Here is a 23,451-nt window from a genome sequence, read left to right on the forward strand (position 1 = left end):
GAATAGTTAGAAAATGTCCTGCTTTCTGCCCTTTCCTCCATAGAGGACTTTCTTAAAGATTATCTTTCCAAAGAAGAAATTTCTAGGCTGTTTGTTTTTGATTCTGGGAGGTTTACAGGGAAATCTGAATTTCCTTCTCTTTTGGGATGGATGATGGGCAACATCATTACCTAATTTGGAAAAGAATGGGAAAGCTGAATTCCAACTGTTAAAGTAAAATCTCAAAAGTCTATTTAAGTTCAAATTTTGGGGGTGCCTGGGTGGCTCAGTCGGTTAACCCTCTGACTTCAGCTCAGGTCATGATCTCACAGTTTGTAAGTTCGAGCCCTGTGTTGGGCTCTGTGCTGACAGTTTAGAGACTGGAGCTTGCTTTAGATTATCTGTCTCCTTCTCCCTGCCCCTCCCCTGCTTGTGCTCTGTCTCTCAAAATAATAAATAAATGTTAAAAAAATTTTTTTAACTCAGTTTTTATTCCCTTGCTTGTTAGGATTAATGGATATGGATGCATGGCAAGAAAACAGTCATTACGGATTCCCCCCCCCCCCCCCTTTTTTTTGTTTTTAATGACAGTAACTTCTAGGGGCATCTGTGGTAAATTCAAACATACCATAGTCGAGTTTTCTAGAATTTATGATTCTGTCAATACTCAGAAATATGATTGATTTTGTGAAAAACTCCACTAATTTAAGAAATATGGTTTCATTTATTGTACTACTCGTTAACATACTAATTACTAGTACACTATTAAGTTTTTAATAGGTTGAAATTTGACAAAAGCGTTTTACCCTTAATCCTCTGTTAATGAGAATTGTATTTCTCACCATTCTTTTAACAGGTGTTATTGACTATAATATGTGCAGCAAGCCATTGTGGGGATACAAAATTATAGACCTGTTCTGGTTTTCAAATAATTCATAATCTGTTAAAATATACTCTCAAGCACAGTATTGCTTTATGCATCTTCATGGATTCAGAGAATACTGTATTTCAATTTATTGACCATTAATAATATGCAGATTTACAGAATATTAGCTGTTACATTAGAAAAGACTTTACAAATCATCCATTCCAATCTTATGATTATATACACAAGTGAACTAAGGTTTCGGATGAAACATCTATATTCTCAAATGGAACGATTTCTTTACATTATTATAACTTTTCTTAGTCACAATTTAAATTGGTATGTCTAGCATTTTATTACTGCGAAATTGATATTCATTTCTGAAACAGTATCAGAAAGCACCTAATAATACATTTGAAAGAGTCAGTGCTAGCCTACATAATCTTGGCCTGTTTTGTACCAGGGTTTCTAATTTTACTAGATAAGATAGTACTCTCAGACTACCAAGTAGGGAACTACCTTTTGCAGATATTAGAGTTCATTGATCTTTGTATACTGTCATTTGAAACCAAGGCAGTAGAGCTTGGATATATATGCATACTTTATATGGTTAGTAGGGAAATTATCTTAGCCAAGGGTGGTATAGCTACCAAATAATATTGAATGTAGAGGAATAGGGTTGAGGACTTATCAGTTTTGATTGGGGGGCGGGGTGGGAATCCAGGAATTTGGAGGTGCTTTGTAGGACTAGATATACTTAAATTTGAGACATCGTTGTTTTAACAGTCAAAGGGGTTCTTGGAAAATTATTGCTTAGAGTTCTTGGGAAAAGTTTGTAAATCACAAATACACTGTATTTAGAATTGAAAGTTAATTGACCTGGAGTTTTAATCTATATAGCTCCATTCTAATTGCTTGATTTTACACTGTACAACCTCCAGGTTCCCCATTAGTGGGGTAACCATAATTCTCAGTTGGTGACTATTGCCCCATCACAATTATTCATAGCATCCCTTTCACTTTTAAAAGTGTCCTGGTTTAGGGGCGCCTGGGTGGTTCAATTGGTAAAGTGTCCAACTTTGGCTCAGGTCATGATCTCATCGTTTGTGAGTTTGAACCCTGTGTCGGTGTCTGTGCCAACAGCTCGGAGCCAGGAGCCTGCTTCGGATTCTGTGTCTCCCTCTCTCTCTCTGCCCCTCCCCCACTCATGTTCATTCTCAAGAATAAATAAACATTAAAAAAAAATTTTTTTTTAAAAAGTGTCCTGGTTTAGATAATAAATTATGTGGTTGCCTTACTCATGAGCATGATATCTGCCTTGTGTACTTTAATATGATGAAGGTGTATGAAATGTCTTGTTTTGGGTAATATGTTTTTTCCCTAAGCTGAGATATTTGTTTAGTGGAGTTAGGAGGCCATTGATAAAGACAGTCTTGTGGAAGTCTGGGTGATCTCAAGGCTGACGATTTATAGACTAGAAAAGAGCCCTATGTGTTTGTGCTTGCATCAGAAACACAAGACTGGTGGATATTACTTAGCTTGTCTGGGTTAAACTGAATTTTCATTGCTCAAAGATAATTTTGCATTTATGTCTGATTTTTATTTTTATTAAAAATATTTTTTTTAATGTTTATTTTTGAGAGAGAGAGTCAGAGCACGGGTAGGAGGGGAGAGAGAGAGGGAGACAGAATCTGAAGCAGGCTCCGGCTCTGAGCTGTCAGCACAGAGCCCAAACTGCCAGATCATGACCTGAACCACAGCTGGACACTTAACTGACTGAGCCACCCAGGTGCCCATTATGTGTCATTTAAAAAAAAATTATCTGAAATCAGGTACTCAATCCCAAGGGCAAATAAATCTTAGCACGTGGTTATAAGTATTTTTTGGACTTTAGTTTTTGGAGCAGTTTAGGTTCACAGCAAAATTGAGCAAAAAGGTACAGAGAAATACCATATATCCCCTGCCCTTACCCACACCTACAGCCTTCTCCACTAATACCCCATTCCTATCAGAGTGGTGCATTTGTGGCAATTTGTGAACCCACATCGATACCACATTATCACTCAAAGTCCATAGTTTACATTAGAGTTCATTCTCAATGTTGTCCATTCTAGGAGTTTTGAGACATGAAATGACCTGTATCCGCTATTATAGTATCATAGAAAATAGTTTCACAGTACTAAAAGTCCTCTGTGTTCCACCTGTTCATTTTCCCCTGGTCCCTTAGCCCCTGGCAACCACTGATCTTTTTACTGTCTCCATAGTTTTGCCTTTTTTTAGAGTGACATATAGTTGGAATCATACAGTATATAACCTTTTCAGATTGGCTTTTTCACTTCGTAATATGCAATTAAGTTTCCTCCATGTCTTTTCATGGCTTCATAGCTCATTTCTTTTTAGCACTGAATAATATTTCATTGTCTGGAGTATATTTAATTTTAAGAAAGTGTTCTTGATAGTCTCTTTATAAGTAGGCTTACTAAATTCCACAAGTAGGATCTTAATTCTTTTAACAGCAGATTGAATGTATGTTATATTCCCATTTAGTGGGGGTGAAATTGTTTATTTGCTTTAAGAATGATTTTCCCTGCTTAAAACTTTCTTCATATTATATGCCCCTTTTGGGGATGCAAGTGAAATTTCAGGAGTGAACTATAATTATGTCAGTTGTTGAGAATTTGGAGAGAAATACAGATCTCCATGAAGTGTGTAATACCAAATATTCCTTAGTCTCTGTTGTGTAATCTCACCATATAATTTTGCCACTGTCATGACTTAAGTAGTAGGAAAGTTTGCAATTTCAGTAAAATAGGTGAAGGAGTCAAATTTGTCTCATTTCATAACTCATTTTTAAAAATTCAAAATAAGACACAACATAGTTTTATTGAATATCCTCAGTTTTTTTAAGTTGAGAGACCATTGGAGCCTAGATTGGGGAAGGAAATTGCCCATTTCATGCCATTGTTGAAGTGGAGAATCTGTCGTGGTCATTTGCCTGTGTGTTACTGTCTTTATTTTCCGAATTCATATCTGGTTAGTCTTTATAGAAATATTGAAGAGGGCCAGAAGGTGAGAAAACGAACATAAACATTGCAGCACTTCATGAAAATAGGAGCTACATTCCTGTTTTGTTTTGTTTTGTTTTGTTTTGTTTTCCCCTCTAGATTCATTTGGTATGTGGCATATTGGTTTTGTTTTCAGTACTTTACTGTGGAGTGCATGCAGGGTGAGAGTCTAATCTTGGGCTTCAGGCTGAGATTCCATACATTTTCCTTTTTAAAAGTTGAGAAAATTTGGTTGGGATTAAGTATTAGCTTTATCCCAAGAAAAATTGTTTCTCAAGATAATCTTTGGAACCAAATGGGTGCTGTTTTTATGAAAGGTTAAGGATTCTTTATAAAGGTGAATAAATAGCATTAGGCACTGTACTCAAGGAAAGTCTAGTGTTGCTTTGGGAGCTTCTGGCATGGATCCTGTGCCTTGTATCCGAGTCATTAATAGCAACAACATGAGAAGACCCTTCTTTTACATCTTCCAAAGCAGAATAATACATTATTTACCTGATGTTATTAGAAGTGTTGTCCAGATAAAGGAAGGGAATTAATTCCTATTTTGGTATATTTTATCCTAGCAAAAGTGCATTGCATTCAGTGGTGAATCATTTGGAAAGAAGTGTAATTATGTAGAAAGTTCCATTCTCAGTTCCTTTTTCATCCTCCCTGAGTGATCTCATCTCCTCCCTTGGCTTCAACTTCCATCTAAGCTGATAATTCCCAAGTGCGTATTTCCAGCCTCCACCTCTCTCCTGAATAACAGATCCATATTTTTAACTACATCTGAACATCTCACTCACCAGCATAGCTTATCCTGTATGTGTCTCCAAAGCCAACTCTTGGTTCGTCTTCCTTTATTCCATTTACAGTATCACTCTCCACCCGGTGGCCAACAATTTCAGTTGACCCATTCCCTTAAACATTTGTCACATCCATCACCTTTTCACCATTTCTACAGCTACTCTTAATTAGTTCAGACTCATTTTTCATTTGGATTATTGAAGGAGTTTCCTAGCTCCTTTTTTTTTTTTTTTCTGATCTATCCTTCATACTGCCACCAGATTGGTCACACTGCTTGTTCTGTGGAAAGAAGCCCAGGCCTTAGCCTGCAGGATGCTTGTCATTCTCCCTCAATTGTGAGGTCTTGAGGTTACAGACTATCTTATTTTTTCTGAGCAGCATGAGTACTTAACAGGTGCTTGGCATGTAAAAGCACTCAAAGTTGAATTTTTTCAGCTGAACCTAGAACAGTTCTGCCACTTCTTAACCTTGTGCTTGCAACTGTTTCCTCTTGCCTAGAGCAAACCATCTCTCCTTTCTACACAGCTGATAAGGCTAGACTTTGACATGCATACGTTTTCTGTGCATGTATCAGCCCTGTCCTACAGCAAAATTAGTTATTTCTTGTATGTTCCTGTTGTCTTTTGTACATCTGTTATAGAAGTAACCATTATCAGTTTACTGTATTTTGATTATTTTTCTGTGTCATGTCTTCAAGGTTGAGCTCTCTTTAGGAACAAAGTTCATTTACATTTTTTTTAAACAAACTTTATTTTAATTACTCCTCTGTACAGTCTTTAGTAAATAGGCCCTCAAAAAATGGCAAATTGAATTAAAAGCATGCTCACAGTTTATAGATGGAGAAGTTGAGCAAAGACAAGATAAAAGTCATGAAGTTATAAGGAGTACATGTGCTGCCAAAGCAAGCAAAAGTTGTAGTGAGTGATACAGTTTTTTAGCAACCATTTTTGCCATATTCGCTTTGTTGGTTATGAATCAGACTCAGCTTCTAGGAGAGTATTATATATGGTTTCAGAAACATCTGTGTGGCTCCTATGCCCATATTTCCCTTCTCTTTGAAAAAGCTGATGAGTTTAGCAGTTTCAACTAAGACATTAGTTGTCAAAGTGTGTTCTGTGGACAAGCAACATCAGTGTCCCCTGAGACCTTGTTAGAAATGCACATGCCCGGCCCTACTTTCAGACCTATTGACTCAGAATCTTGGTATGGGGCATAGCAGTCTGTGTTTTAACAGATAATTCTGATACATAATAAGGTTAAAGAATAGCTGCTCTAGGATTCTGCCATCTAAGAAAAGTTTTGCTTTAGACATATAATAACAAAGTTTCCAGTGTGGTTTCCACTATATGCTATTTATGCTTTGGAAATAACTCATCAGAAAAGAAGACTGGGACTATATTACCTAACATTCTGGGATGTGATTCAAAGATTAAATTTCCCTATGTGCAAAGTATTTGACTCTGGTTTCTGGGAATGGCTGTTTAAAAGAAAGCCGGTTTTCTACCTCTTTCAGATAAAATCTCTTCTAGATTATATCCAGAATATCAGCTTGCACTGCTTGTGTCCTTTGTCATTCTTATGGGGGATATATGATGATGAAAGAATGAGATGAATTGTATTATGTTTAACATTTACATCCTGATTGTTGGATGTTGACAGGGACAGAAAGTGAGTTTGATATTAAAAGTTATAGTGAATTTATAGGCAAGTAAATTTCACAGAAAAAGTAATTGGTGGAGGTTAGCTTTTCATTAGTAATTACCCATGGCTTTTGAGAATCGCTTATTTAACTGGAATATTCAACCTTTCTAGCATATCGTTTTCATTTTGCCTTTAATAAATCCTCACTGGAGGGTCAACTGAGGCATACTTTCTTAAAATGCTCTGTAACTGTTCTCCCCACCACAGAAGAAATTGTTTTTGACCTCAAAGTTCCATTTGGGTATAGTTCTGGATTGGTCCATAGCTGGTTTTTTGAGGGGGGTGGGCATAGCTATTTTTGACAATCTATTGGAATAAGAGAACTTTTATGAGCATTTACTTAAATATATAAGGGTTTCACAGTTTGAAATCAGACCTTTCAGTAAGATCGCCCTTTGACATACAGCTGATTTATGTGCGTTTGTCTATTTTCTTTGGATGAGATAGCCTTGGTTTTTAATGGCTAGCGAAACTAGCTTTTTTTACTTTGTGTACTAGCAGCTTGAGTACTATTTGTGGAGTAAAGTAGATTTCCTAAAGTTTCCTAAAAAGACTAGCTTGACAGCAGTTTGTGGCTATGATGTTTCTTCCTTGGATGCACCCTTAGTTTTTAAAAACCTTTTGCTATCACAGACAAATGGGACCTGATCAATTATACTTAGCTTCTCTTTGTTCAAGATTAAAATGCCTGTTTCCTTCTTGGACTGAGGACTAAACGTTAGTCTCAAGGAGTGTCTTCAATAATGAAGCTCTTTATTTGAGGTCTGTAAAAGACTTAAGTGGCTAGGATTTTCTAATAAGTAACATATAAGCAGAGCTTTGAATCTGTTAGAGCCCCTTTTGAGGATATTCATGGTCATAGGCTAGTGTCCGTGAAGAAATGCAAGAAGGGACCAGAATTTAAAATTTTATCATTAATTGCTGGCAACCCTACCTTATTTAATGTCATTTTCTACTTGAACATGTTTAAATTCTGTGGGTTTTCAATGCTTTTATTCTTTTGGAAAATTGAAAAATTAAGAAAAACCATAGGAGTAGATAACACCTGTCCCCCATGGGTGAGTCTTAGAACACCCAAGACTGGTTTAAGTCATCCTTTGTTACAGACTACAATGCTTGCATAAAATGACCATCTATGTTATTATATTTATAGCCATATAGGTTACAAAGTAATTTTACAGACTGTTGTTTATGTGAATTTTGCCATGACTTTATGAAGAAGGTAGGGATTATTATCCCCAGTTTTCAGATGAGGAGATTAAAATTGAAGAAATTGAAGAATCCAACCCAGATGTAAACCATGCTTCATTTCCCTATAAGGTGAGCAGCTCTCTCAGCTTCATAGACCTTTATCTGACCTCGTTCAGTAGCAGTACAGTTCAGACACAGATGGCTAATCTGGTGTCTGGGACACCCCTGTATTAATGGCAGAATTTTGTTTCAGTGTATTTTCTGGGATGAGAGAAACCCATGCCTTTTAACATACTTAGAACCTCTTTTTTTGGGGGGGGGGGAGGAGGTCACTGATTTTTAGATCCAGGAATCTAGGTAGATCATGCTTTTTTTAGCTTGTCAGTGGGAATTGACAGGACTGAATGAAATTCCTTGTTGAAGATCAGTCATGTCAGATGCTTATGCCTTTACTGTCCTACAATAGCATTTGGATAGAGCTTTACAGTTTACAAGGCTCTTCCATATGAACTACATGACTTTCACAACTACCCTATAAAAAAGGTGGCAGCATTTCTGTTTGAAGAAACTGCTCAGTGTTAAGAGAATTTAAGGTGTGTTGGGGCGCCTGGGTGGCGCAGTCAGTTAAGCGTCCGACTTCAGCCAGGTCATGATCTCGCGGTCCGTGAGTTCGAGCCCCACATGGGGCTCTGGGCTGATGGCTCGGAGCCTGGAGCCTGTTTCTGATTCTGTGTCTCCCTCTCTCTCTGACCCTCCCCCATTCATGCTCTGTCTCTCTCTGTCCCAAGAAATAAATAAAAAACGTTGAAAAAAAAAATTTAAGGTGTGGAGGTATGGGCTCAAAAGCTGACACTCTTACACTGAGATTAAGCTTAATCTGACATGGTCCAAAATCCCATAACTACCATTTAATCTTACATTTTGTGAATTTACAGTTTGGCCTGACCAGTGTTCAGTATCTTTCCATATAACATTACTAAACAGTTTGATTTATAATTGGTAGGTTTAGTCTTTACTTTTTTTTTTTTTTTTTTTTTTTTTTTTAAGGAGAATCTTATACTGCCTCTTTTTATTGTCATTACCCTTGGACTTCCTACATTGTTCATAATATCACAGATTTAATGGTTTATAACTCTAGGAAATTTGCAAATTGCTGGAGTCTGCACTGCTGTTATGACTCTCCCTATTCTAGTTTGCTCTAAGAGTAGGAAGGGATGAAGAATTCCCTCCTTTTTCATTGCCTCCTGCAATCAGTATTTCCATTCTGGTTCTAATTTTAAAGGTTAATTTTTATTTCTTGAAGAAGTTTGTTCTAAGTTAGAACTCATTTTGAGGGGCACCTAGGTGGCTCAATTGGTTTAGTGTCGACTGTTGATTTCAGCTCAGGTCATGATCTCATGGTTCGTGGGATTGACCCAAGTCAGGGTCTGTGCGTGCGCGCGCGCGCGCTCTCTCTCTCTCTCTCTCTCTCTCTCTCTTTCTCAATAAATAAAACATTAAAAAGAAGAAGAACAACAACAACTCATTTTGGATGTAACGTTTCTCCACTGTTGTGGAGCAGTGCTGAAGGCTATTGCATGTGGCCTGTTCAGCATTATTTCTGTGGAGACATATAATACTAGCTAACAGTATTGAGTACTTTCTGTGTGCCAAGCACTGTTGTAAACTGTGTTATTTCATTTAATCCTTGCAACAACACTGTCAGGTTGCTACTATTATTAGTCTCTTTCTACAGATTAGGGAGAAGTTTGGAGAGGTTAGGTCACTTGCCTGAGGTCATATAGTTAGTGATTGCACCTCCAGGCAATATGGTTTTAGAGTTTGCTGCTTTTAATCGCCAGACTACATAGTCTCCTTTGAACTAGATATCCCTGTTTCTTCAAAACAGAAGGCTGGCTAAAATGCTGAGCAGATTTCTTTAGCCTTTTGGAGGTATACTTTCTGAATAAAGGGTGGGCCATGGCTTAGAAATTAGTGATGGTGACAACCCTAAGCCTTTGTCATGTTTGCTTGGTAGAGATAGCTGTGAAAGCTTTGTAATTGCTGCCTTCTCTACTGACAGATCAGACTAATCCATGAGATCAGACCCAGATACTTCCTTCCTGCTGCAAAAAATGAGGTTATCCTGTTTTCATTCACTCCCAGGGCCTCAAGCCTGCCTTACCCTTTATGGTTACACACAGAATAAGTGCATATGGATTTATGAACTGCCTTTTTTGTTAAGGAATAATGATAATAATTCTTAAGTTAACAGTGAGGATAGGTGAGATGTGTACAGCCTGTGTATACAGCCTTACAGCTGTTCACGGTCATTTAAGCAGATTTGAAATACTGTGCATATAACCACAGTTAGAGATCAGCTTGTCTTGCTCAGTCTTTCTTCTTTTTGAGGTACATATTATAGTGTGTTTGGGGTGGTGGGCGGGAGGGAGAGAAATGCTCTTTTGTCCTTGGCTGTCACTTTCTCTTTATTTAAATATTTTTAAAAAGATTTGTTTATTTTTGAGACAGAGCATGAGCAGGGAAGGGGCAGAGAGAGACAGACAGACAGACAGACACAGGGAGACTCAGATTCTGAAGCAGGCTCCAGGCTCTGAGCTGTCAGCACAGAGCCTGACGCACGGCTCCAACCCACGGACCATGAGATCCTGACCTGAGCTTAACCCACTGAGCCACCCATAGGGAATTAGTAAACTGGGGCTTGAAGGGAACAGCTGTTTAAAAAGTAAATAAAAGGTGATAAAAGCAGGCAATGGTCACCTGAGAGAGAGGGAGGGAAGTCTCCTTACCTGTTCAGCAGTTGCCCTGGAGGTAAGTAAGAATTTTAGCTGTAAAAGTCAGTGATGGTCTCTCTTGTGTGGGGCTAGGCTAGTTTTTTTGCTTCCTTAGGGCATATATAAAAGCAGTTTTCTTGGGATTGGGCTCAACTTGCTCTTCTGTGTTCCCTTTTTCTTCTCACCCGCTGCTACATATCTACACATCCAGTTTTTCCTGCCAGAGAGCTCCTCCTTTTCTCCGGCTGCTAGCCCCAGCTGTCATCTTCGCCTCCCATCCCCCATCCCTAGTTATGCAATTTTACATTACGCTTTTCCCGGTTTTACTGTCTCTATTTTTTATACTGTGCTTGCTGCTTGCCTCCATCCCCAGCTTCTAGTCCCTCCCTTCCCCCAAACCAGTGACCACCTTTCAGCTTCCCTCTTTATCATTGTTGAACTTAATGTATTTTATTAGTACTTTCTCAAACCTGTTTGAGGTCTGAGCCCAGTTACATATTACATTGGATAGAGATGATGGTGGGGAAGGGGTAGGAAGTTGTTTTTCTGAAATTCAGGCTTTTCCCAAAATACTGGATGGGCTTTGAGCTGGAGATCAAACAGATGCTTCTCTTGGCCTCCCAACTTTAGGTAGTTGTGTGCTCTTACGTTGAGGGCAGATACTTGATTGAAAGCCCTTGATAATGAAAGGTAGGGCAGTGAGTCAGGGTCTGAGCTGTGTGCCGCCTCCTCCTGCTGCTGCTGCTGCAAGCTAGTTCTCTTCTGAATTGGAGCTAATTTTGGATGGATAATGAGGTAGATGGTGGCTAATAACTTTCCTTTGCTAATTGTGATTTCACGATACTGTGTAAAGATGGTTTTTGTTTTTTTGTTTTTTGTTTTTTTGTTTTTTCTTTTCCTTGCTGCTAGGAGGAGAAATAGATCTGTTTTCATGATTTTTGATGCATGTTGAGCTATCAAGAATCCTGTGCTTGGGTTTGTTTAGAGGCACTACAGTTTAATGGAAAGAACCATAGTCTAAGAGCTGAAGACCTGTGTTCTGATCCCATCTCCATTCAGGATTAGCTACCCAGGCAATCTTGGGCAAGTCATGAACCTGTCTCTGTGCCTGTCCCATCTATGAACCTTGTCAAACTGTGTGAATGAAATGAGATGTGACATATGTGGAAGCACTCACTTTGTAAACTGTTAAGTTTTATAAAAATTTCAGGTGCTGCCCTTTGTTAATTTGCCCACTGACCACAATACCAGAGAAATTCATCTAATGTCTTTTAAATTTTTTTTTAATGTTTATTTGTTTTTGAGAGAGAGGCAGAGTGCAATTGGGGAGGGGCAGAGAGAGAGGGAGACATAGAATCCAAAGCAGGCTCCAGGCTCTGAGATGTCAGCACAGAGCCTGATGTGGGGCTCAAACTCATGAAGTATGAGATCATGACCTGAGCCGAAGTTGGATGCTTAACCTACTGAGCCACCCAGGCGCCCATATCTAATGTCTTCCCTCCTATGAAGCCAGCTTTCTCAGGAGCAGGGTGATGAAATCATTAGAATTGGGGGGGGGGGGGGGGGAGATCTTGCCTCTGGAACCATCTTTTCTTTTATTTTCTCACCACACCCCCCACAACACACACATGCCTGCCCCCCCCCCCCCCCCCCCAGTTGCTTGGGAAACTCTTTGATCCTGTGTTTTACTATGTTCATTCTTTACTAGGATTATAATTTGAAGGAGCTAGTGATCATAGTTTGCTGCACATTCCAGTGGACACGTCCTTGTTTTTTGTAGTCAGAAATTACTAATTAGTTATATTTAAGCGGTGACACAAAATATGCTTAACTTTTAAATAGCTACAGAAAACTTTTTCTGTTGTAGTAAGGGACATTGACTGCAGTTGTGGAAAGTGTTAGGAGACCATGCTTTGTCTTTGGACACACCTGGATTCCAGATCAGACTTTTGCACTATTAGCTTGTGACTCTGGGCAAAGTACTTAACTTTTTTGGGCCTTAGTTTCCATCTTTAAGGGTATTCTAATAGCACTTATCTTATAGGGCTGTTGTAGGATTAAATGAGATAATATAAAGTGCTTACCACACTGTCCAACACATAACAAACACATACTTAGGAAGTGTTACCTGTTGATGTACATGTCTAATAATAATAGCTTTCAAAGAATACATAAATAGATGTCTGTTGTTAGTGTTTTAAGGGATTTTAAATCTTGTTTTTAGATAAGTTTTTTTTTTAAATATACGTCATATCATTTACTAATTCAAAGAACATTTATTTTTTACTTACTCCCATTTTCCTGTATTCAGATAGAAAATTTAACTAAATCAGATCAGCATTCTTTCCTCCTTAGGAAGTGACTCTTGCCCAGGGGTGGTGGTGTCAGGTTGAAAGACTTGGTTGATTCTGTGCAATGAAAATTGTGTTCAGGCTGTTTCTTGGCTACCTTTGAATTGTGTGGTGTTGGGATTTGCGATTACATTGGGATTGGCTGGGTTCTTGGGGTTCTTTACATACTTGCAGGCATTCCCTTTACATTAGCATGGTCACTAGATTGATAAAGAGGTTTAAATGTCAGCCCGCATTTCAGAAGGGGAAAAAAAATATAAAACAAACCCACTAACAGATTTCTAGAGCATAATCAAGTTGATGGTCCCTGACTTACTGTGGTTCAATTTAAAGTTTTTCAATTTTATGATGGTGCAAATATGATAATGTATTCAGTAGACACCATATTTTGAATTTTGATCTTTTCCTAGGCAGTGATCTGTACATTTCTCCGTCACAGTGCTGGGCAGTGGCAGCAAGCTGTAGCTCCCAGACAGCCATGCTACCATGAGGGTAAACAACCAATAAACTTAAAACTGTTCTGGACCCATACAGCCATTCTGTTTTTCATTCTCAGTACAACATTCAACATATTATGTTAGATATTCGACACTTTCTTGTAAAGTAGGCAGGCTTGTGTTATATGGTTTTGCTCAACTGTAGGCTAATGTAGGTGTTCTGAGCATGTTTAAGGTAGGCTAGGCTAAGCTATGATATTCAATAGGTTAGGTGTATTAAATGCATTTTTGACTTAAAATTTCAACTTACAATGGGTTTATTAGGATGTAACACCATCGCTAAGTCGAGGATGATTTGTGCATAATCAGTGTTTGAGAGGGCATAAACTCTCCCAGTTCACAGAGAATGTGAGAATAAGAGCACTCGTAATTTCCACTTAATGATCGAGAGTGTGATTAAAATAGAGTACTCCTCTTTACTGCTCCCTAGGGGTTTACTGATAATCAGTTTTCCATGGTGGTTTAACCAATAGTAAAATGAATGGAACCAGGTTCCTTTAGCTAGCCTTCTATATTAGTTGGCATCGACTTTGACAGGTTGGCAGGTGGCAGGTTTTGAGATTAAGACATTAGTCCTTTATTACCACTTTACCTGGAAGTGAGCTCAGGTTTTCATTGCTGGGGGTTGGTGTTTCCTTTCTCAAATTCTGAAACTTCCTTTGCATCTGAGAATGACATCTTTTTGGCTTCTTGGAGCCTCTGGTAGATAGTTCCTTACAAGGAACTGACACAATTTGAAGAGGTAGTTTAGAATAGTATTTGCAAGGTAGAACATTTAGTCTAAGGCTGTTAGTTACTGGATCCTATCCTCCCCACATTTTGTATGTTTTATGAATTGAAAGGCTAGTATGAATTTGGAGGTCTTGACCTCTACTTGAATAAGTATAGTACTTCTCTTAGGGTTCTGAGGTCCATAAGGTGGAGTTTATCTACAAAGGCAAATACTTCTATGGATATAAACAGAAGATTTTCCACTTAGCAACCTCCATTTTCAGGCAGCTCCATTATGTCCTTGGCTTCTGGACTGTAGGAAAACTGTTCAATTTAATTCATACTTTCCCTCTGAAATGTATTTAATCTGATGTGGGTAGATCCCCCCCCACCACTGCAGAGGGGCCAGCTTGGTCCCAGGAGAAATTGCCCAGCCACTGAGAGTACCTCTTGTAGCTTCTTGCCCTGTATCCTAGAATCCTGCCTGAAATGGTAGAAATGCTGCTGGACCCTGGGTAGAGTAAATGGGTGAGAGAGAGTATGCTTGCACTGTGATTTAATTTACTATGAACCCCACTCCAAGTTCTTCAAATAAGCTTGGGTTTTCTACTGTGTCTCTGCCATTGCCACCTTGTCTTATGGGAGTGTAACCTAAAGCAAATTCTGGACAAGTGGAAATAGGCATCAACTTTAGTTCCTGGGAAATGCCTGGCAATGATGTTGAGGCCTAGCCTTCACCATAGAATTTAATTTAATTCATCATTATACATTTCTTATTCTTTACGAGCTGGACTCTGGGGGCTAGGCTACTGAACTACGTAGACAGAGACTGTCAAGTACCATAGTTATTTTGAAGACTCACTTTTCGGGAGAGTTTTCTAGTTGTATGAACTCACAGAATTGTGGAAGGTATAGTCTCTCCATTGGCAATGAGTTGGGTTGATGCTACTGTTGGTTCCACTCCTGAGCTGACACCCATCGTAATTCTCACTCTGAAGTGTACAGACTGTCTTATTTACCTGTGCCTGAATGTCTGCATTCGGGTAGAGGCTATCTAATCACAGACCGCTGGGTTGTTTGTTTGCCACAGGCCCAGGGAAGAATAGGATGTGGGGGAAGTCTGTGCTGAACTCAGGTTGGAATCCTGTATGAGAGAGAATTATGCTACCTTTTCGGTTGAAATTTGGACCCTGATTCCCAAGAGAAGGTGTCATTAGGTCAGTTAATATTTCTTGTTGAGGCCCACAAAAGACATTGCATCTCTAACAAAGTATTCCCCCATCCAAAAGAGAGATCCTGACTTGGCATATAGAACTACTGCCACTTGCGTTTATCTTTCATCACTTGCCTGAATTTGAAAAGGTAATGGTTTGTGCTCTAAGGAAAGATACTCTTCCCTGAGACCTGAGGCTTTCTCATTCCTACCAACTGGGCCCATTGCTAAAATGCTTTCCAGTGGGCTTGCTTCTGCCTGGCTAGCACCTGGGCTGCCCCAGCTTGTAATTAGCCTGCCTTTGCTTCATAAGCTTCCCAGGGTGGTTCTTCTTCTAAAAGCTTGTATGAAATGCTATTTACTGTCTCTTTATATCTTTATAGTTTAAAAATGAATCCTTTTTGTTCTTTGCAACTCATTTGCTTTTTTCTTTTCTTTAAATTACTATTAACACCTGTTGATTCTTTTTTTTCTGCTTGGCCTGTCACTGCATTCCTGCTCCCCCTCCCTCTAGCTGGGTTTGTCAAGTCGCCCATGTCAGAAACTAAGCTCACTGGGGACGCCTTTGAGCTGTACTGTGACGTGGTCGGGAGCCCCACGCCAGAGATCCAGTGGTGGTACGCAGAAGTCAACCGGGCAGAGTCTTTCAGACAGCTGTGGGACGGTGCTCGGAAGCGCCGTGTCACCGTAAACACCGCCTACGGGTCAAACGGCGTGAGTGTGCTGAGAATAACCCGGCTCACCTTGGAGGACTCTGGGACTTACGAGTGCAGGGCCAGCAACGACCCCAAGAGGAATGACTTGAGGCAAAACCCCTCCATAACATGGATTCGAGCCCAGGCCACCATAAGCGTCCTTCAGAGTGAGTCCAGCACCCTACAGTAGTAGTACTGTAGTCATTAGAGGTGGCCCAATGACCCTTCCCTTCTGCTTCCTTTCCCTCTTCCCCAGTATGATCGCTCACCCCACCCCTTGTCTTCGTTTTTTCAAACCCACGACCCTTCTGGTTGTAGTGTATAAAAACATCTGTGGCAACTTTTTTTTTCTTTGCCGTCCTTTCTACCTCCCTCATCCCCCAACCCTTCTCTGTGTCTTTCTCCTCAGGAACAAAGAATTTGGGGAAATCCGTGCCTGTCCAAAATCATCTGCATTGGGAAGAGGTGGGGAGGGAGAACTGGGGAGGCTCAGAAAACCACCTAAAACTCACAAGACCAGGCAGTTAAACCAGGGTAGTAGTGTTGAATTGTTTCTTTCCCTCCCCTTTAATTTTGTAGTAGGTTTCCTGCTATCCTTTTGCTGATTTATTCTCTGGTGCCTTTTTATTTTTGTTTCTCTCCCCAGTCTAACTACTTTTTATTTCTTCTGTTCATCTGTTTGAAGCTCTCTGAATAGCTGCCTTCACCTCTATGATTTTAAGTTTGTGTCTGCCCAGCTTCTTCCCTCACTGTGACTTGGTGTCATCCTGTTCTGTGATGGGAATGTCGCCATAGGTGCGGTGTGATGGTGTGTTTTGGTTGTTGGGTGGCATGTAAGCTTGGGTATTTCCATAGTTCCAGCTCTTTTTCTTTTCTAAAACAGTGGCACGTGCTTCTCTGATAACAGCCCTGCACTACAGCAGCACACTCCTTACTGGTCCTGCCCATCCAGTCTCCTGTTCTTTTAAAAGCAGTAGTCTGAGATTTCCTCCATGTGTCTTGCTGTTAGGCACCAGGTGACACAAGCTGCAAAGTATTTTTTTTTTTAATCCCCATCATGCTGTTTCAGAGTCAGAGTTGCATCTGCTTCCTGTTCACAGATAGTTTGACTCTGATGACTGACTGTTGGCACAGTGCTCCTCTTCCCAGAAGCTGGCAACCCTAGAAATAGTTTGGAAGCCATTCACACTGGCCTTTTCTTGTGTTTTGAAAAAAGAAGAAACTAAAGTCCAACTAAGTGATGAGGGAAAGCTAAGCAGCTGGCTTAGAATTCTTCTCTTCATCTGTTGTGTCAGGTATAAGTAAGACATTAGGCACAGGGACTTTTGTGGCCACCTCTCTTTCTAGCAAGTGTCTTGCTACTTGTATAGAGGCAAGGAGAGGGAGGGAAAAGCCACCACAGAGCCAGTGCTCCTGGCCAGGAAGAGTTCTAGCCCCACATCTGACCTGATTGTAATTGAGGGAGCATACTCTACTTAATGGAATGATCCTCTGGAGTTTTCACCTTCTCTTTTAAGAACTCAGACCTGTAGCCAGTTCTGGCTTAAAGAACTGATTGATTTAGAAAGAGTAAGTAAAAATAGTAAGAACACATTCATGAGGAATTTGGTAGTAACACAGGGATTAATAGGATATGGGCCCTGGATCTATCTATGTACTTAATATAGAAGATAGCAAGTTAGTTGTCTGTCCTTCATAGTTCCTTAGAAGATGCTTATGGAGAGAAGAGGCCTTTGGGAAGAGGTAGGAGAGGCTGCTGCAGCTGGCACTGTTCAATCAGAGAACCTGCTTCTGGAAAGGGGAAAAGAAAACCTTGTCTATGTGAAAATGGGGAATATTAACCCAGCGATTTTCCTTTTATTTAACAATTTTTCCCTTGCACGCTTCCTTCTCCTGCCCCCCTGCTCCTTTCCTTATAAAAGCAGAATTACCCAAATGGCCACAAAGACCTGCAGAAGTTTGTAGGCATGGACTGGGCTGGGCATTTGGTATTTGTACTTCCAGGAGCTTGACTCAAGTAGACTCATAGTTAAGAGGTCATGTCTTGGGGCTAGAAGAAGATGAGTCTTTGGGGTACTTACTACCAATCCTGAGAATACATAACATTTCTCCAGTTTACTTGGAAATACACTTCCTAACTTAGAAGTGTCTGCATGTGGTTGAACCAAACCCTGGTTCAGTCTCATCCCAGACTTCCCCATCAATCAGTTAATTCTAGTTAACTGTTTTAGAGAGCCAACCTGCTGATGCTACTTTTAAAAAACACCCTGAATTCACTCTAATTGGATTTTATGATCTTAGCATCCCAAGGACATTTGCCTCCAGGAGGAGGTTGAAGTCTTCTAAAATGACTCCTTGACAGTATTTCCCCCCAGAACTCCTTGAGTAAAATAAGACAGGATGAGAAATATGCCCAGTTTTTAGGGTATCTCCCTGGCCATAGCATGTTCTACACATGTGTGACGGTGAGGGTAGGGGTCTCCCATCCACTGCTTCTCTGTAGGAGTCAGGGGCAGGCAAAAATTTTGGGGCTCCTCCTAAATGTTCATCTCTCTTGGACTTTCATGGGCATTGCTGGGCCACAGAAACGAAAGCTCCACCTTCATCCTGGTGCAGAATGCAGATGTGGCACCATGGCCAAGGAGCTTGGGTTAGCACTGGTTTCCATATACAGCGATCATCGGAGGGAGGTACCACACCCCACAACCTTCCTATGGTGCAGAATCATATTTAAACCTATTTAAATTATCCACTTGCTCCCAGCCGACTCTCTCCTGGATCTTTAACACTTAAGGGGAAAAGTGCTTTCCTTTGCCTTCCAAGAATTCTTGGCAGAAAGTCTACCAGGTTGCTCTCATCAACTTCTTAATCTCCCTGAGCTGCAGTGGGCATTTGCATCGTCACAGGTAAGAGTAGCATTTATTTTGGCCTCCTTGTGTTTAAACATCTAGAAGCTCTTGGCCTCATTCTCAGAGTTTACCCTTTCTCAGTGCAGTCTGAGAAGAAGAACCAGAAGGAGAGTCCCAAATGGGACAGGAAATAAAATTGGATAATAAAAATTTAGTAAAAACCTAAAAGTGTGTTTGGGTTTTAATGTTGCCTTTATATTTTTAATTTCTGTGGAGTACTGGTTCTCTCTCTTTTTTTTTTTTTTTTTGTTTTTTTTTGTTTTTGTTTTTGCTTGGTTTTGATTTTTCTTGGAATTGTGGTGCTTTCTGCTGATGGTGTGTGTGCGCCTTCCGTTGCAGGGTTTGCAGCCGTTCTGCTCGACTTAAAGGCCCAGGGATTTGGCTTCTGTCCAGTGTGTTTTGGAAACCATGGGACACCACTGCGCTAACGTGTTTACATGCATCTGCTTCTGTCTTAGTGGCTGCTATGCCTCCATTATCTGTACATAGAGACCCTGTTTGATGTCACCAGTAAGGATCAGTGCTGAATGGAAGATAACCATTATCCTTTTGCCAGAGTCAGAAAATAGTGAGAGGCAATTTAATTGAAGAAACTTGAGGATTTGCTTTATTTGCCACAGTGTTCTTTGATACGAGTCTACAGTCAGAAATGTTGCATTGATTAGGAGGTCCTTGGGCATTATGTTTTTCAAGTGTCCCATGACTGCTCCATACTATCCTCCTCCCTGCACAGTGAACAAAGTTTAGTTCCAGTGAAGGGAGAGAGTTCTGTCCTCAAGAGTTAAGAGTCAGCACTATACTGCGTAAAATGGTGTTAGGTTGCTGCTACAGAGTTGCCAGGCGCAGGGAAATGGGAAGCTAGTCAAGAATTTCTGAGAAAAAGTGGAAAAAGGATAAAAGAGGAAGAAATACCTCTGATAGTGGATGGGAAAAGTTTAGACTTTACCTGAAAATGTTTAAGTGTGGGAAAAGATTAGAGATAAGTAACAACAACAAAAAGACAGCAAACAAACATCTTGACTTTCATATAGTGGTGGAATTCAAAGGGCTTTAAGGATGAACCTTCCAGGAATGACAGAGTGTGCCTTACAGAATTTCTGCTCAATGTGTTCTAATATTTGGGTCAAATAGGTTATTTTTGTAGATTCTAAACTAATGACCCCAGGTTATCTAAGCCCAGGATAGAACCAGAAGATGAAGTATGTAACTTGCTGTAGGGTGGAAAGTGTGTGGGGCATTTGGGGCCGGGAAAGGGAGGCAGAGGTAGAGAATTCAGTCAGATGTGTGTTCTAGGCCCAGCTTTGCCACTAATAATAATTATGGCCTTGAACAAGCCATTTTCTGTCTCTAGCTCTTCAAGAGTGGGGTTTAGTGAACTCTAAGGGCCTCTCTGCTCTAAAATGTTTACAGCCCATGATACCAACACATACTGCATTCTAGTTATATTATCTCCACAGTGGAATGTGTTTTAAACAGGAATTCTGAAAAGGTTTTGTTTTGGGAATAAATATGGGCTGGAGAGAAGAACTGTGATGATTCCTTAAGAATTTTCCCGTGGCATATTTTGGAAAATACAATAGACTTCTGGCAGGAAATTTGCTTTTAAGGATCTATACTTTTTCTGCATAACTAATGGCCATGGCTGATTTGCCATAGGTTTATCAGAATTAAATGTGGGAAAAGCCATACATGTATTATCTAATTATAGAAATTACTGTTCCAAGGCCTAGTGACTCCATAGGGAGTTTATTAGTTATATAAATGATACTGCCTTTGTCTTCAGAACTGCAAGGTGGAGCCTGGTTTTCTAATTGAAGCTGAATTGGTTGGTGGTTCTTATATCATAAAACCGTGGTGTTAAAAGTGTAAGTGGATTGTTGCCAGTATAAGTACCCATAATACTCCCATTCTTTTCACGTCTAGGCCAACTGGTCTTCAGGCTGTTGTCTGCGCTAGTGGTCATTTGCTTATAATCATTGTTTTTCCTTTCTTGACTTCCTCCAAACTGGTAAAGTGAAATTCCTCATGTGGTCCTGTCTGCCCTCCCTCTTCTTCTAGTCTCCCTATCCTACCCCATCCAATTCTCAGGCCAGGGCTACAAAGAACAGAAGGCTGTGGCTCCCTATCACTGTGCACTCTTATTACAGAGCCACGGATTGTCACCAGTGAAGAGGTCATTCTTCGAGACAGCCCTGTTCTCCCCGTCACTCTGCAGTGTAACCTCACTTCCAGCTCTCACACCCTTACATACAGCTACTGGACAAAGAATGGGGTAGAGCTGACTGCCACTCGCAAGAATGCCAGCAACATGGAATACAGGTGAGAGGGACTAAGCTCCTAGGAAGATGGGAGGGAGCAGTGAACTTACTATGGACATTCATAATCCATAATTATGTTACGTAGGAGACACATAAGATATATATGGTCCTTCTCTGGAGAGTCTAATCCAGTGTGTCTGGGGTGAGGCCCAGGAACCTATTAAAGATTTCCGACGGAGTCCAATGAATAGCTAGGCTTGAGAGCTCTAGGTGTTCCCCTCATTATGATAATAGAGAAACGGAGGGCATAAGGTGTGATTTGCTCAGGGTAACCATGCTAGTCAGTAGGAAAGTCAGAACTTGAATGCAGGTCCCTTGACTTAAGTCAGTGCTTTGAGGAATCAGATTGAAATCTGCTTTAGGACTCTTAGAGCAAGAACACTGTAAGTAATCTTTCGCCATTGGGTAGAATTCCTAGTGAGTTACCTTTTAGGAGTGATTAATATGACCATAACCAGATCAAGACCGGTGGATATAGGGCTCTTTAGTGATCTGGAATAAGTTTAGTAGCCTGTAAACATCCTTTGATGAAAGGGGGGATATTTGCTGGCTGAAGTTAAGCTGGCACCCAAACATTTGGTGCTTTTTTTGTAATATCTAGAACACATGGCACCTCACCTTTCAGAATAGTTTGTGTTTAAAACCTAATCCCGAAAAGGATCGGCTAATCCTGTTTGGAAGGATTATGCAGTGAGAAGAAAGAGTGCACTCGAGTGAGATCAGGAAGACTTGTGTACCCAGTAGTAGCAAGGACATTCTGCAGTATTTTGCAAAATTGAGATCTTTTCATACCCCTTATTTATTGACCCACATTCATTTCTGGATCCTCCTCCTTTTCTCAAGTGAGGAAGCTAAAACTCCAAGAGTAATGACTGTTTTCCAGGCCAAATACTGTATCTAGTAAATTACAGAAGCAAGGGTTGGTTCCATGTCTTCTGACTTTCTAGAATCTAGGTCATTTTTTTTTCCCCTGCCATTTTAGTGGCAAGCTAATCTGTCTCCACTGTAGTTTCTTCTCATATTAAATTGGAAATATAGCCTCAGCTGTATTCTCATAATTTGGAAAACGTTAATCAAATAGAAGTGTTTGGTGGAATGAAAGGCATATATATATTCCTGGTCTGTTTCTTAGTTTTACAAGTTTGTATTTTTTAACAACTCTTTCAAGGTACCAGACATCCAATTGTGTTTCTCTTGTGTCTTGTACTATGTCACCCATATAGATTTGAACTGTAACTATAAATTTGAGCCTGACTTTATAAAATGCTGCTCCTCCTGCTCCTCCTCCCTCTCCTCCCCTTACTCCTCCTTCTCCTCCTTGGTCCTCCTCCTCCCCCTTGCTCCTCCTCCCCTTCTTCCCCTTCCTCTTCCTCCTCCTCCTCCTCCTCCTCCTCCTCCTCTTCTTCCTCTTTTTTCTTCTTCCTCTTAGTTTATTTGAAGCTCTCCAGGAGTGTTCTGCATTGTCCGTTTTTCAAGGAGTCTGTGTTCTCCCACATTTTGTGGGGAAAAAAAAACCCAGCCGATGAGCCCTTGAGCCACCTGTTAGTTTGGTCAGCCATGGAGCCAGTCTCAGACCCTGCTCCTGCTCAGCTGTAGGGGACGTTTTCCATTTGTGTTGTTTCCCAGTAGCTAGTTGACGGGAATGTTGTAGGGAGATTTTGAGCCCATAGGCATGGGCTGAAGCTTGGGAGTCATCTTTCTAAGTCTTTTCAAGGAACTTAGAGTCAGTCTGAGCTCTGAAGATACAGCTGCTGCTCTTTCTCCAAACTGTGGAACATTTGCTAAGAGCAGCTGACTTGTGTCTGTTTTCCAGTTGGGAGGATATTGGTTTAAGAAGAGCCACTTGTATGAGGTTTAGAAGACTCTTGGCAGTTCCTCTTAGAATATTAGGTTGCCATGGGTATGCTGAGACAGTCCTGGGGATAGACTGTGTGTCTCTCCTCATCCGTGGTCTAGTAACCCGTATTTCTTTTTTGCGATTGAACAGTAAGGTGGATAAATATGTTCGGCCACTCAGTGGTCAAGGTTTCTCTGAGTTTTTCTCAGGCATTAACTAGTGCAGTGGAGCTTTGACCATTGCAAGTTCTCTGTTTTAACCACTGAGTAAAAGAGCAGGATCTGTATAATGGTTATCAGATGTGGATTTCTCTGTTTTCGGTAATTACACACCAGCCTTACTGCATATGTTTGGGGGTGTGTGTAGGCCATAGTGTGCTGAGCTGGTGTGAAGTTGGTCATTAGGGGCAAGACAGCTTGTTAAGGATCACCTTGTGAATTCAGAGGAAGTGCTGTTCTGGCCATACACACTTCCTACAGTCCTCCTTGTCCCTCTACTTACCTTGGTTGGGATCTCTGCACAGCTATGCACTCTGAATTTACATTCACTCCATCAT

The 23,451-nt window shown here is 40.4% G+C and overlaps 1 protein-coding gene across 6 annotated transcripts in view; it reads left to right on the forward strand.

The window, feature by feature from the left end:
* NPTN (neuroplastin) overlaps positions 1 to 23,451 on the forward strand; it is a 73,831-nt gene that overhangs the window by 21,628 nt on the left and 28,752 nt on the right. For 5 of the 6 annotated variants that reach the window (XR_009263973.1, XR_009263972.1, XR_009263970.1 and 2 more), the window contains exons 2-3: positions 15,651 to 15,998; positions 20,888 to 21,059. Coding sequence is in view for 1 of the 6 variants with exons in the window: in XM_058737106.1 (XP_058593089.1) it covers positions 15,651 to 15,998; positions 20,888 to 21,059 (520 nt within the window). In the remaining 5 variants the exon portion in view is untranslated. The remainder of the gene's footprint in view (positions 1 to 15,650; positions 15,999 to 20,887; positions 21,060 to 23,451) is intronic. The other variant, XR_009263974.1, reaches the window with a different exon arrangement.

The sequence above is a fragment of the Neofelis nebulosa genome, chromosome 7 (assembly GCF_028018385.1).
Source record: "Neofelis nebulosa isolate mNeoNeb1 chromosome 7, mNeoNeb1.pri, whole genome shotgun sequence".
Taxonomy (NCBI): Eukaryota; Metazoa; Chordata; class Mammalia; order Carnivora; family Felidae; genus Neofelis; species Neofelis nebulosa.